The sequence below is a fragment of the Carassius auratus genome, chromosome 43 (genome assembly GCF_003368295.1).
Source record: "Carassius auratus strain Wakin chromosome 43, ASM336829v1, whole genome shotgun sequence".
Taxonomy (NCBI): Eukaryota; Metazoa; Chordata; class Actinopteri; order Cypriniformes; family Cyprinidae; genus Carassius; species Carassius auratus.
Window position 1 is genome coordinate 21,521,002 of NC_039285.1, and position 14,802 is coordinate 21,535,803.

At 38.6% G+C, this 14,802-nt stretch overlaps 1 protein-coding gene across 2 annotated transcripts in view; it reads left to right on the forward strand.

Annotated features, from left to right (window-relative positions):
• Positions 1 to 9,537: 9,537 nt before the first annotated feature.
• The window catches only part of LOC113061889 (protein phosphatase 1 regulatory subunit 37-like), a 35,603-nt gene continuing 30,338 nt past the window's right edge, over positions 9,538 to 14,802 (forward strand). The window contains exons 1-2 of one of the 2 annotated variants that reach the window (XM_026231396.1): positions 9,538 to 10,832; positions 10,953 to 11,144. In XM_026231396.1, the coding sequence (XP_026087181.1) occupies positions 10,484 to 10,832; positions 10,953 to 11,144 (541 nt within the window). In that variant the 5' untranslated portion in view covers positions 9,538 to 10,483. Of the gene's footprint in view, positions 11,145 to 14,802 lie in introns of both variants that reach the window. The other variant, XM_026231395.1, reaches the window with a different exon arrangement.

Consider the following 14,802-nt stretch of genomic DNA (forward strand, 5'->3'; position numbering starts at 1 on the left):
ACATTTAAAAGACTTTCTGTTGTTGATGATTTTGTGGTTACCATTGTGCTGAAGAGTAGATCTTGTGGTTGAACTGAAGGAGAGTTGTATGATGACTATAGTGTTTTTTGCTTCAGTCAGTGTTAACATTTACTTTAGAGTAAAAACTTGCCCTAAAATCCACAAAATCAAAAGTATGTACTTGGTAAATGCACTTAACAAAGATTGTACTAACTTTCATCCATGAAATGTACTAAGTGCAAAATAATTGCAAACCGCCACAGATCGATAATCTTTAGATTCAGAAATTATGGCAGATTTGCAATGGAAGCCTTGAAGTCTCACGAGGTCAAGAGTCAGAAATCAGTATGTTCCCTTCTGTTTCTGGCCCTGGTTATGGTACAATAAGATAAATGACACGCCGTCCATTGCCAGAATGAGAAAACCAAACGTGCTAAGTCGTAATACTTCCTGTACTGGCCCAACCCAGCTCACCATCCCACACACAAACACACTCGCAACAACACGTCCTCCGTATCGCTCACACACACATGCACTTATGTATTAGTTCTCATGCTATTAGCGGACTCGGGTCATCCTGAATGTTATTGTCAAACTGACACGCAGGGACATGAGGCTTGTACTTGAGACCCACTGCTCAGAAATAGCTTAATTACTACGGTAAACAGCAGAGGTTTAGCAAAGAGCACCAAACTATTAAAATCAGCCCTATCTTCATCTCAAATCAAGTCGGACCACCTCAGAGAAGATCCTCAGAAATTGTGCTGCCGTGCACATTGTCTCCAAATTGCAAATAAACAGAAACACTGGTTTTGTCCCCTGTCATGGCCTGAGTTATACTCAGACTATCCCACTGGAAGAGCCGCAGTCCATTATGTGCTTTATTTGGACTGGACTGCCCTCGGATTCATAAACTGTAGCACTATAATTGCAGTCAAGTTGCACAAGTCTGAATTTTGTTAAGCAGCACATGTGTAAACCTGAAACAAAATGAGAAAAGGCTGCTGGGTTCAGGCCTCAGACGATGTCAAACATCTGTCATCGTCTCGAGTCACCCTTGTTTGTTGCTGCTATGGCTGCAGAAACAGTATAATTAGGCTTACTGTGAAAATGTGACGCTACTTACAAGATGTTTGACTGAGGTTAAACTGTTTACAAATTTGCATAGATTTTCCAGTAACAAACTACTTTTTCCAAAACAGTATCGGTATAGCAAGATAAAACACGCAATCGCTGTTTTAATGATACATAATGAGCATGCAAACTTACCGTTGAGGGAGTAATAATCAAACACGCAGCATCGGAACGTTTGATTCATTAGTGAACCGATTCCTCCGAAACGATATTTTCTCTTATGACAGACAAGTGTTTGAAATTCGATTGAGTCTAGTGAATCAGTTCACTTGAGTCTCACTATTTTAGCACAGGAAAATCCGATTCATTTTAGTAAATCGGTTTGTTTGGACGATGTAAATGAATAGATTCCAAAAATGATTCACAGATCCGAGTCATCTTTTCTAAAGCAAAATGTTTAGTTAGATTCCGTTTTCGACCTGTTTAATATATTATTTTGATGTAGGCTATTTATTGCAAATTTGACTTTTGATGCAATACGGTTTTTGACTATTTGATGATGTATGATCATATAAAAAAAAAAACGAATACAAATATTGCGCCAAAATAAAGACATTTCACCCTGAAATAAAACGAAATAAATTATACGTTTTATTTTGACCGTAGAAAACAAGCCCATTTTTAAAACTATTTTTTTTTTCATAAATGAGTACTGTGCCATTAATTTAATCACAATGAATCATATTTTAACTATTTTATTTTATGTATAAATGCAATAAATAAATAAATAAATAAAGTATTTATACAGCATAGTATATTTTGCTGTACTTTATTTTTATGCTGATGCATATGCAAGTTTTCATCCCAGGCATATATATATATATATATATATATATATATATATATTAGGGGTGTAACGACACCCTAATTTCACGATTCAATACATATCACGATACTGAACTCACGATACGATATTATTGCAATACTTCAAGACATATAATAAAAGGTTAAGAAAAAATTTAATGTTGATTAAATGTTAAAGGGGGGGTGAAATGCTCGTTTTCACTCAATATCCTGTTAATCTTGAGTACATATAGAGTAGTACTGCATCCTTCATAAATCGAAAAAGTCTTTATTTTTATTATATTCATAAGAGAAAGATAGTCTGTACCGATTTTTCCCGGAAAAACACGACCGAGCTAAAGAATCACAAGCGCGAATAGGATTTTGCGTTGAGAGCATGTGGAAGCTGTGACATTACCGTGAGGGAAAACCCATCATCCAAAACAAACCATGGCTTACAGTCAGATTCAGCCGTTTATTTATGATCCAGAATCAGATCCAGAGGCTGAAACTGAACGAGAGCAGCAGCAGCAACGACTCGCTCCGAGCGGGGCTCGAACCCGGGTCTCCGGCATGGGAGGGGACGCACTAACAAGGAGGCAGAGATATTTGAAGCAGTTTTACTCACCGCCTGCGGTTCCAACACACGATCGTGACCCTTTTTCCTTGGGATTGCATCATCCTTAAGAAATAAACGATATGCAAATCCGGCGTCAAACTGGGCCTTGTTTGTAAAACAAGCATCTTCGAAATGCAGGGAACAAACACAAACACTTGCACAACTCCGTTGATGCTCTGTAAAAATAAACTCCGTCCACTGGTCCCTTAATGCTGTTTTTTCTTTGGTAATCTGTGCAGGGTTGTCTTGCCCTGGCAACCAAAAACACACTTCTTTTGTGACTTTTCACGACGCTCTTGCTCTGATCAGTGAAGTCTGTTGTGCTCTCAGTGCTCTGCTATACAGGAGCACGCTCTTCCGGCAGAAGTGCCTCAGGACCCATATAAGGAAATTCCGCTCCATCTAACGTCACACAGAGCCATACTCGAAAAAAACTTTCCGAAACTTGTGACAAACCGGAAGGAGTATTTTGGGAACAAAAATACTCCTTCAAATGTACAACTTAATTTTTGAAACTTTGTCCATGTTTAGCATGGGAATCCAACTCTTTAACAGTGTAAAAAACTCAGTATGCATGAAATAGCATTTCACCCCCCCTTTAAATTTGATATAACATTGTGGGTGTAAATGAATAGGCTTGGACAATGGTGACACCAGAATAAATATTCATGATTCTGAACCTGAAAATACAGAATTATTTAAGACTAATATGCTTGCACTCTGTCACTGGCTAGATATATTTAAAATAATGTAGGCCACTTTTTACTGGTAACATAAGACTTATAACATAAGCATTATCAGGACCCACTAATATTCCCCCATTATTATACATTATATTCAACATAATATATTGTAGTTTAATGTAGTACTGACTCTGAAAACTTCAAAAAAAAAAATCAATTTTCTTTTGGGTGAACCATCCACGATACATATTGTTGCATTTTTGTATTGCGATATATTTTAACACGATATATTGTTACACCCCAATATATATATATATATATATATATATATATATATATATATATATATATATATATATATATATATATATATATATTGGGGTGTAACAATATATCGTATATATACAATATACAATATATATATATATATATATATATATATATGGAGAAAAAGGCAGAGGGTGCAGACAGACAGAATTATAAGGCCTTAATGTTTCACACAGTAGCCCTATAGAGCAGCATATGCATGTATCAATTCAAGACTTATTACAGGTGCTATTAGTTAGACAAATCTGTCATATTACCAGTGAGAGAAAGAGCTTTAAACAGCAAAACTGATCCAGTCAAAGCAAACAACAGATGCAGGTTAAAGGTGAAACCACTGGACCTTTTTACATGCATTACTCTATCAATCAGAAAGAATGCAATCCGATTTCAGATTTCAAGTTCTGTTTATACTGTATGAGCCCAAATGTTGCAATTCAATAAACATTTTGAATACTTTAAAATCCCATCCGAAAGACAGGCCTGTTACCAGGTCTAGGAAGGCTTTTCAGTCCAACTGAGGTAAGTAATGCACAAAATCGAGCCTTCAAGCGTTTGCATTCAAGTTCTGAGAGTCAGGTCAGTGAGTCGGGGCGCAGGAAGAGATAAAAGAGCATTTACATCACGTGTTGGAGAGGAAAGAAGGTCACGCTGCACAGAGTTCAATGAATGGACACGCAGATGGGTGTATGAAAAGAAGAGGAGACATCTCATCAGGTCACCTGTTCTTTAATGAGATGGAAAAGGAAGAGAAATTGCGGACTGGTCTCCACTCGCAGGTGCTCAGTCACACATCAAATAGGTCCATGGCTTTTATATCTCCTCTGTTGCTTTCGTCAGGCTTTAAGGAGAAGAGGTGCTTTTGTGATTCGAAAACCTTACAGACATGTGGAAGTTATCAGTCGACAGACTGGCCTGTTCTTTTTTTCCTTCACCCCCGTTTTGTCCCGCGGCCCGAGAAATGCTCGAGGGAACCTGGGAGGAAGAGAAAGAGAGACACAGAGGTAAACACAGAGAGAGAAAGGTGAGAGAAATTGCGGTTTAACGCTTGTCTGCCATCGGAGTCCTTTAGCTCGTTAATAAATGGCAGCATGCACGCGGCCAGAATGTGCAACTGATGGGATAAGTGACAGGATGCATGTTTGTATTTCCGTGTGCATGTGTCGAAAGATTGATCTGATTAATGTCTGTGTTGACTGAACTCTGAATTTATACTGATGTATAAACACATCTCCGAAATGCAGTGTGGGTATCGCTTTACAAATAGACTCATGTGTTTATATAAGGGTCAGTGACAAATAAGGATGTCTTGAGTGGATGAGGAGGAGAAATCTTGAAAATGCAAGCGCCAAGTTCTTGAAATGTAATCTTCAGTTTTTTCATACAGTATTAAAAAAGGGGCAGCACTTTCTGTTTTGTTCCAGTGGTTCTGAAAATGTCAGGTAGTGTAACCAAGTAAGCCTTTGGTGTATGCTTTTTAATTACCGTATGTAAAAATTGTTTTTAAAATAATATGAAAATATTGTTGTTGGTAAGATTTTATAATTGTATATAAATCTCTCATGCTCACCAAGGCTGCATTTATTTATATAACACTGCTGTAAAACAGTTATATTGTGAAATATTATTATAATTTATAATTGCCGTTTTTTATAGTAATACGTTTAAAAATGTAATTTATTCTCATGATCAAAGCTGTATTTTGAGCATCATTACTCCAGTCTTTCAGCGTCACATAATCTTCAGAAATTATTTTAATATGATGATTATCAATGTTGAAAACAGGCGAGATGCTTCATATTTTTGTGGAATGGTTACATTAACAAATATTAATACATTCTGTAACAAATACATTGCTCATTTTTATTTATGCATTAAAGATCGTTAACCTCATTGTAAAGTGCTTTCAAAAAATCACTTAGATCCCAAATTGTCCCACAATTGACCTCCAATGAAGGTGTTTATGAATATTTCTCCTTATGCTAAAACAAATCACAGGAATTCGTCCTAGAATTTATTTATAGACTGACACTTTGCATTTAGCCCATGTGTGTGTTCATGTGAGCTTCTCTAAATATGTACCATCTGTGTAAATACACGTGTATATGCATTCATTACACACAAGCCCAAAATGTTTGCCTGTTTATAAAGAGTGTCCGTAGGGACTGGAAAACATGAAACTTAACCTTTATGCTGCTCTCGCTCTCTTGCAAGCGTGTGGTCCAATACACACTGTACTTCATTTCATAGGAAGAGAAATAAACGTGGACATTCATCTCCATAAAAAAGATGAATGAAAAGAGACGAGATGAAAGATGAGAGCCATTCAGACTCATGCACCTCATTTATATACTCTCAGATGCATGATGTCATGACAATCGCTAGTAAGGAAGAGCATTCAGTCGGGTTTTGATACAATACTGAATATTACTGATTATGAAACCAACCACTTTGGCTTTGAACTCTTGTATCTGGTCTTCAAGTGAAAAACAATTATTGAAGCGACCAATAATGCAATCTAGGAAGATGTTTGGTTGACTTGATAGCTTAAATCATGCAGCTTGTTGACAAGATCACTTTTCAAAGTGGCCAGACTTAAAACAGGAGAAGAATACAATCCAGAGATTTACATTTAAGAAGGGATCTGTGTGACTTTGGAAAGGGTTGTTTTGACATGGTCCGGTAAGAAACCACGAAGCAACAATCTTGCAATTACACAGAAACACACCAACAGCCTTCAGAACACCTTACAACCGCATCCATTCAATCTGAAGCAAACACATGTTCAGCGGCAGGCAGATTTAGATCAGCTGCTCCTTAAGATGACAATTTAATTCCCTGATTCTCTGATGAATAGAAAGTTAAAAAAAGGCATTTATTTAAAATAGAAACATTTTGTATAAAATAATGCATCCATGCTTAATACAAGTATTAAAAGAAAGGAATAGTTCACCCAAAAATGAAAATCTGCTGAAAATGTTTTCACCCTCTGGTTATTCAAGAAATAGAAGAATTTGTTCCTTCGTCATATTTGTAGAAATGTAGCATTGCATCAGTGTCTCATCAATGGATGCTCTGCAGTCAATGGGTGCCGTCAGAACGAGAGTCCAAACAGCTGATAAAAACATCACAATAATCCACAGCACTCCAGTCCATCAGTGAACATCTGGAGAAGACAAAAGCTGTGCATCTGTAAGAAACAAATAACTTTAAACCATTGCTTCTGGCCAAAATATGAGTCCACAATCCATAATAATACTTCCTTCAGTGAAATATCTCCCATTGATCCCTCACATCTGTTTTGGCTTGTAAACGGTGCTTGATCTGTGCAGATTTCTCTCCTGATTCGGACCAGACACCTTTTTCACGGGTGAATGATAAAAGACTATAGATTATTGACTTTAGCCAGAAGAAATGGTTTAAAGTTAAAGTTAATGCTGGATGTGTTTCATCTTTTGTCTTCTCCAGATGTTCACTGATGGACTGGAGTGCTGTGGATTATTGTGATGTTTTTATCAGCTGTTTGGACTCTCATTCTGACGGCACCCATTCACTGCAGAGCATCCATTGATGAGATGCTGATGCAATGCTACATTTCTACAAATCTTATGCAGACACAAATTCATCTACATCTTGGAAATTTTCATTTTTGGGTGAGCTATTCCTTTAATTTCTTTCCAAAAATAAGTAATTAAACTAACTTTTCAACGGTAGTATTATATATTGAATATTCAGGTATGAAATACATTTTATAACGTGTATTTTATAAACAACAAGGAGTGTCTCGCAAATAAATGGTTTGTTTTGAAAATTATTCAAAAGGGCTTAGCGTACATCAAATTTAACGCAAACGAACATGAATCATGAAGTACAGCTGAAAGAAGACAATCTGAACTGTAACTTAATTGTTTCTTAGCACCTCATTGACCGAAGCCTTTTCTTACTCCCTGAGTGTGTGAAAAGCATTAGCGATTAACTCTTGGATTTGGTTTATTTAGAAGATGAATTCTTTCCCTGGGAACCAATGCCTTCTCCCCCAGCTTCTGTCTGACATCTCCATAAAGCAAAGCACCGACCTCAGATAGAGTAACAGTAAAATCCTCCAACTCGCCACATTTGTGGATTTACAGCTGACTGGGGGAGAGCCAGGCCTCCCTGAAAGCCCAACAGTAGAAGTGCTCCCGCTCCCGTGCACCTGCCTCCCACACACACACACACACACACACCTGATAGATGGTGGACAGAAACAGGTGGAAATCATTTCAAGACACACCCTGAAACCCACCGCGCTCCTCGAGGAAAGCCAACACAAACATTAAGACTGAGTCGTCTCCTACGATGTCCTGTTTTCAGTTCACAAAGAGATGGATGAGATAAACACACTTCAGATGTCTCCCGATACTCCCAGCGCCTTTGATACTTCGAACACATTTGGTGAACTTTGACTCTTTGAGTCTAAAACCTCCACGAGACCTATGGCTTTCTTATGGCTAGAAATCTTAAAACTGATCTCTGGAGAAGAGTGCAAGAGTAATGTCCTGACAAAGACTGCAGCCTCCCCTAAGACGAGGATCATTGTAGGATCCGTTTTCAATTTGTGCAATGTGCAAAATAAATCAAATGCTGAGGGATACTTAAAAAGCGCAGCCATGGCAACCTTACAGGAAGTTCAAACCGATTTGTGGTTTCCTGTGGTGTCAAATAAGGCATGTCCACACCTGACAGAGGAAGAGTCATCTTCAAGGGTCTGTCAGACATGAAACGAAGCGCGGTTATGCCACATCGCGAGGCTTCAGTCTTGACATTTTCCCACAGTCATATAAAGAAAATGCACAGAGGACGCAGTCCGTGTTCCTCAAACCGGATCACTGGCAGTGGCACAAGTAGCTGTTAATAACTGCAGAGGAAGCCCAGACAAATCACCCTGCAAAACAAGCTAAGCGAGTGCCTCCGATCTGATGTTAAAATATTTACTTTCAGCCACCTGTGGGAGGTCTCTGTTCCTCGTCTTCGCTAAATTAAACTGTGCACACAGCTGCAGTCCCGGGACACAGAAGTGCTCTGGTAAATGTTTCTGTCTCCTGCACAGATGAAGGGTCACCTCACACATGACACGGGCAGGAATAATTACAGTATAGAGCCTGAACGCTCACATGGTTTGGTTAGACATCTCAGAATTATAATAGAGGTGTTCAATAGTGCCAAGAGGTTTGAGTGTCAAAGCTTGTTTCATAGATAGATAGATAGATAGATAGATAGATAGATAGATAGATAGATAGATAGATAGATATTGTGAAAATTCTACAGAGGTAAAGTGCTAAACAGGTACATATTCACATCTATTCCTGCTTTGGAATACTGTTTATTTGGCATCAGCATCATTGTTATTTTTATGGGCATGTAGAGATCAGAATAAGATTAGAAATCAGATTAGAATTGAGGTGTCGCTGACCTCTAGTGTTGAGATGGATGTAGTGAACACAAACTCATCACTTCAGGTCTACTTCAAAGCTTCAAAAACCATGTACAGTAATACAAAGCTTTCATTCATCTCATAATGACTGAAATTTAATGTGGTCGTTACACATTTTTACATTTCATTTATACCATGGGGGGGGGGGGGGGGGGAGAAGCCATGGTTAATATATAATTTATAATAAATGACTAAATAAATCTACGACCTATTTTTCTCTATAACACGCATCGAACGTGACAGCTTCTTGGCAATGTTCAAGTGTCAACTGATTCGTTTATTTTTAATTATTATTATTATTATTATTATTATTATTATTATTATTATATTTTTTAGAGTGATTTCGTGTAAATGCCAATCTACATAAATTGCAAATGCAAGTGCTGCGAACGAAAATTTGCCACAGAAAAACATAACACACAAGCAAGCAACTTTTTGATTGTATTGCGTACACTTCCTCGTTAATAATCGCTCGTGTTGAAAGTGCGGCCGCTGAAACCTCCTTGCGTTTCCATCCCGGGGCGATGACGTAGATGCGGACAGTCAACAGACGCACGCACGCACCGTCGGTCCGCACCGGAGCTACACCGGGGCCAAGGTTTCTCTCTTTCTCCCGCTGCCTGTGCATTTTGGCGATCTGTTTAACGTCGTTTATACAAGGCGGCCGGAATACAGTGTTTACACGCAGCAGACGAGGCTGTTTGTGGCGGTTTTTGTGCATAGGAGCGCGCTCCGGAGTGTGACGCCTGTTTTTATTTGTGTTCACTGCGACACGGAGAGTGACAGAGCAGGACTACTCCTGTTAACATCTTAAACACACGACTGGAGCCTTAAACATGCTGTTTCACCTCAGTTCGTTGGCTTAAAGAGTCAGTTTTAGCACTTTAGTCGTCTCCCTGTAGGAGGACAGGCCGATGGAGGAAGCCTCATCATCACCATCATAATCTTCATCATCATCATCTCACGCCTGGTTATTATAATCTAATGTTTCAGATTTAAAAACATCTGTCAGTGCTTAACTCATTCTTAAAAACGATTAGAGGAAAGCAACAGTGTTAATGTTGGGCAGGGACCTCAAGAGCTCAATGTTGTCAACATGATGTGAGATATTCTCTTTTAAAGCGGATTAAACTAATTCAGATTGACTTTGAATGATGCTGTAGGTTTATACGACTTTGTTAGGACTGCTTAAGAAAACAATCGAGACATAGGATAGAGTGAAATGCCTCATGCAACCCTTTAAAACAATACCAGCGACCGAATGAATTAACTGAAGTATATAAATGAGAGAAAGATAAGGACCATCATTTATAGACAGCTATGATGTGAGGTTTTAGTATGCAATGCACTTATTAAGGAGATACTGAACTGGGTTTGAGAGGATTGGATTGTTTTGAAGGTGTTGAGGGAACTTCTGTTGGTTTTAACGGACAGTGGAGTGTGCTCCAGCTCTTTGGAAATGAGAAAATGAATTGCGAGGAACAGGTTGTAGATTTGTGCAATGCTTTAGATTTGTGCAATGTGCCTGACAGCACTATATCACCCCCCACGGACGAGATCCTTCCCCGTGACGGCCTCCTGCTGTCGGATGGAGACAAGGGCCAACGGGACGCTGACGTCCTGAGCAGGTTAAAAGATGTCCATCCCAAGGATGAGGATCCCATGGAGCTCAAAGCACCGCAGAGTAAAAGCAACGGCTCCATAGCTGTGTCAGCTGACCCTGTTAACGTTTCTGCTGGAGATCTACAACAGAATATTAGCACGTTTGAGGATCCACCGGTGAGCAGGTGCACTGTTGGAGATGATGGTGATTATGGTGAGATGGATATCGGTGTTGATTTAAGTTTGGATGAAAATGGCGTTTTGGAGTTCGAGCCAACGGCTCAGACTCAATATGAGGAAAGTGCCTCTCATTGTGAGAACTCCTTAACACCAGAAACTGTCAGAGAACTGCATCCGCAGCAACCTTTGGAAGAACATCCTGAAGCTGTGGCTTCAGAAACCGTCTCAGCGGCTGAGCCTCAAGACAATGGATCTGGGAGTAAGCACGGGTCCAAAAAGGTGACCTTTCCGTCAGACGGAGACATCATCTCGGGTGCAGTTGAGCCGAAGGACCCTTGGAGACACGGTAAGACGTTTACAGTTCATGCATCACTTAATATTGAGTTACATCCCAAACAAAGAGCTCATCTCCCGTGGTTTGCATTGCTGCTCCGCTCTAAAAGCTTTGTGTAATTGTGCTCCACTGTTCGGTCCCTGCTGAGAAGGGTAATGACATGGCAAACAATATCGTATCATGAGATTTTATCTTCTTGGTTTTACTATTTTGCAAGTTGTCTGAGAAGTGTAGGCAAACTAATTTCCCCGTTTTAAAAACAAAGCCTTATGAGCTGACAAAAGTATAAAATAAAAACATAATGGCAGATATGTAGGCCAAGGTGGAAAAAAATTGTAGTGCTTTATTTTTAAGGTACAGTAGGTGTATTTACCATTTTAAGAAACTGAATGAACAAATATAACAATAAAACACTATACTTCACTATAAATTATACATCAATTCGTATTACATTAACTGTATTAAGCTTCTTTATTTAAGAGCTGTGAGTTAATTTCTCTTTGTGTTTTGTTGCTTTATTAACATTTAAAGACAGCGTTCACCCAAAAACGAAATACATGAACATGAAAGTGACTAAATAACGACAGAATTAATTTTTTGAGGTGAACAAACCCTTTAATGACAAGCGGCAGCATGTTTAATGCTATTAGCCCGCTGTCACCGGCAAGGCATTAAAGCACATGCAAATAATATACTTTTGTGATTGCAAATAAGTGCAGTGTCCTGTCAGTGTAACTCTACCGCCGAGTTAACATTTGATGTGAATGTAAGTCATGTTGTACAGTTTATTTAGACGTGCACTGGAGACATTTCCATCAGCAGAGGGGTTTCATATCACACACCCCTCTGCTGATTCCTGAACTTGGCTTCTGTTACCTCTTACGCTCGGAGTGATTCAGGCCTTTTCCTGAAAGCCGTCTGTGATTAGAGTGACATCTGATCCGTACGTCCTCCAGAGTCATTCAGCAGGCTTCATAACAACCGCAGAGATCTGCTGCTCTCCGTCTGAGCCTCGGGCAGCTGTCTCACAGATCTGGAGAAACCTCTCGAACTCTTCCAGACGCTGTTGTGTAACGCATCTCGTAGACCAAGAAACACAGTGATCCAGTAACACACACTGTTTTGCTTGAGTGGCTGCAATGTGTGGGATATTTTTGAGCCAGCAAAAATATAACGGCATGTGCTTTGCTTTCTAGGCCAAAGGTTTTCGAGGTGTGTCTCCATTTACTCTGCAGGGAATCTCCTTTGCGTATATCGCACTGGTCAAGGTGTCTGTCGTCTGTCGCTTGTGTCTGTGGAAGCTCAAAAAGTGAAACAATGAAGCTGTTGAGAGCGAGACACAGTAAACCCAGTGTTTTGTCTGACAGATGCTGTTTGTTTACATTGTCACATTATAAAGGCACCTAGAAAATTCAGTGTTATTTTAATTTTTTCACAGCTTAGCCTAGTTTTAACAAATTATATAGTTATTGTTTCCAGTTTACTTGAAACACAATTTGTAAAAAATCACATCGGAACTAATTTACATTCAAATATAAATATGTTACATTAAATCAAAGTTTAAATTATAATGCAATAGGAACACTACGATAACAATAAGGAATACTTGACGACAAGCTGTTGAATTACTAGAAAATAATAAACTTTGGGTGTGCATTATTTTTCTTTTGAGCCAGAGTCAATTATTCTGCTACTATGGTTATCACACCTCAAATATTTTGCAGATTAAAGACAGTCATCAGTTTTTTTTTTTTGTCCTTAAAATGTTCTTGCGTCATTGCATGTAGGGTTAATTTATTATTGTGGTGATCAAAAGCTTATAATGATAATAATAAGACAACGAATAAGACAACGCTTGAATGCTGCCTAAACAGGAGATCTCCTTACTGAAGTGTAAGTGTTGGCTGGTGTCACTATCTCATGAACGTGGCAGCGGATCTCCACCAAATTTGGGGTATTCCTTCAGCTCTAGAAGCCCTATTGAATGCCACCCTCCACACGTTCAAAAGCAGGCCTGTAGACATACACTTGATTCAACGTTCAATAGGCTACCTTGAGCTGAAGGGAGACCCTGAATTTGATGTGAATTCGCCGCACTGTTATGGGGATATGGCCGTTCAGAGTTTCAATGGTTTTCCATCGATTTAAGCTTTAAAGCATTTCATCAAGTGATTCGCTGGACAAACTAAATAATTACACCATTTTATCTGCATTATATGTTCTGTAAAAAAAAAAAAAACATATTGGTGGCATATTCATCGATACCGATATATCGGCAACAGGATCATATCGGCCGGCAAAATCGTCAAAGCGATATATCGTCGTGCTCTAGTTATGAGAAAGAGAGATACTCTGAGTCTGTGTATCTCAGCAGTGTACAGGAACAGCAGCGTCTCTACTAATAGCAAAAAATGTAAGTTCATCTGTTCCAACAACATTGCCATTATTACCTCGATAGTGGAAAAAAAAGTAATGTAGCTTTTAAGTTGCTTAACTTTTTTACTGATAAAATCGTCAGAGCAGTGCTGACAACACGTTTCTGTGTGTGTGCGTCTGTAATGGAGAGAGAACAGGAGAAATAGAATATGTGCTTTATGTACATACAATTAAATATGTCACCAAAATATGGAAATAATAAAAAAAAAAAAATTTATTATATTTTTTTTGCTTGACCAGTGTCATTGTTGGTTTTGGTTCTGTAAGGGCATAAGTGATACGGACATGCAATGCGATCAAGACCTGCCTGGAGCTACTTTAGCCCTGAAAATAATCGCACACCTTGGATCTTGCTATCCCAGGCTATTTGTGACCCTGGAGCACAAAACCAGTCTTTAGTCTCTGGGTTACATTTGTAGCAATAGCCAAATAAACATTGTATGTGTCAAAATTATCAAATTTTCTTTTATGCCAAAATTCATTAGTGTATTAAGTAAAGATCATGTTCCATGAAGATATTTTGTAAATGTCTTACCGTAAATATATCAAAAACGTAATTCTAGGTTAGTAATTTGCATTGCTAATAACTTCATTTAGACAACTTTAAAGGTGATTTTCTACGTTTTTTTTTTTTTTTTTGCACATTCGGATTCCAGATTTTGAAATAGTTGAATCTCGACCAAATATTGTCCTCCTAACAAACCATAAATCAATGGGAAGCGTATTTATTCAGCTTGATGATATATTCGTCTCAATTTTTTTAAAAGGTGACCCTTATGACACATTTGTGCTAATAGCCTAATGTTTATGTATCTGAATAGCTAGCACAAAAGTTGCCGGTTCATTTCCAAGGATTGTTGTCACTGGAGTTCCAGTGAATCCCAATCCTGTTCTGCCAGCATCGTGCCTTTGAGCAGGACACCGTGTGCTAGGAATCTTCAGCAGGACCGTCTTTACAAACACTGTACTTCAAGCAGCTGGGGTGAATTGTAATAGTTGAATTACTATTGTGCGTAAACCCTGATCTGAATTTGAATCTGACTTTAACATATGTTCCTTACATGGTTGAAGACGTTCTGCGGTCTTGTAATTGTCACATAGTTGCCTTTGCATTTTTTTCTCGAATGCAGTTATCATGTCACAGGTGTTGGCTGGTCTTATTTCACAGTCACACATTGTTCTGTTGTTATTTAGGAATGAGGAAGGAGTTTAAGTCATCTGCCTGTACTGTACG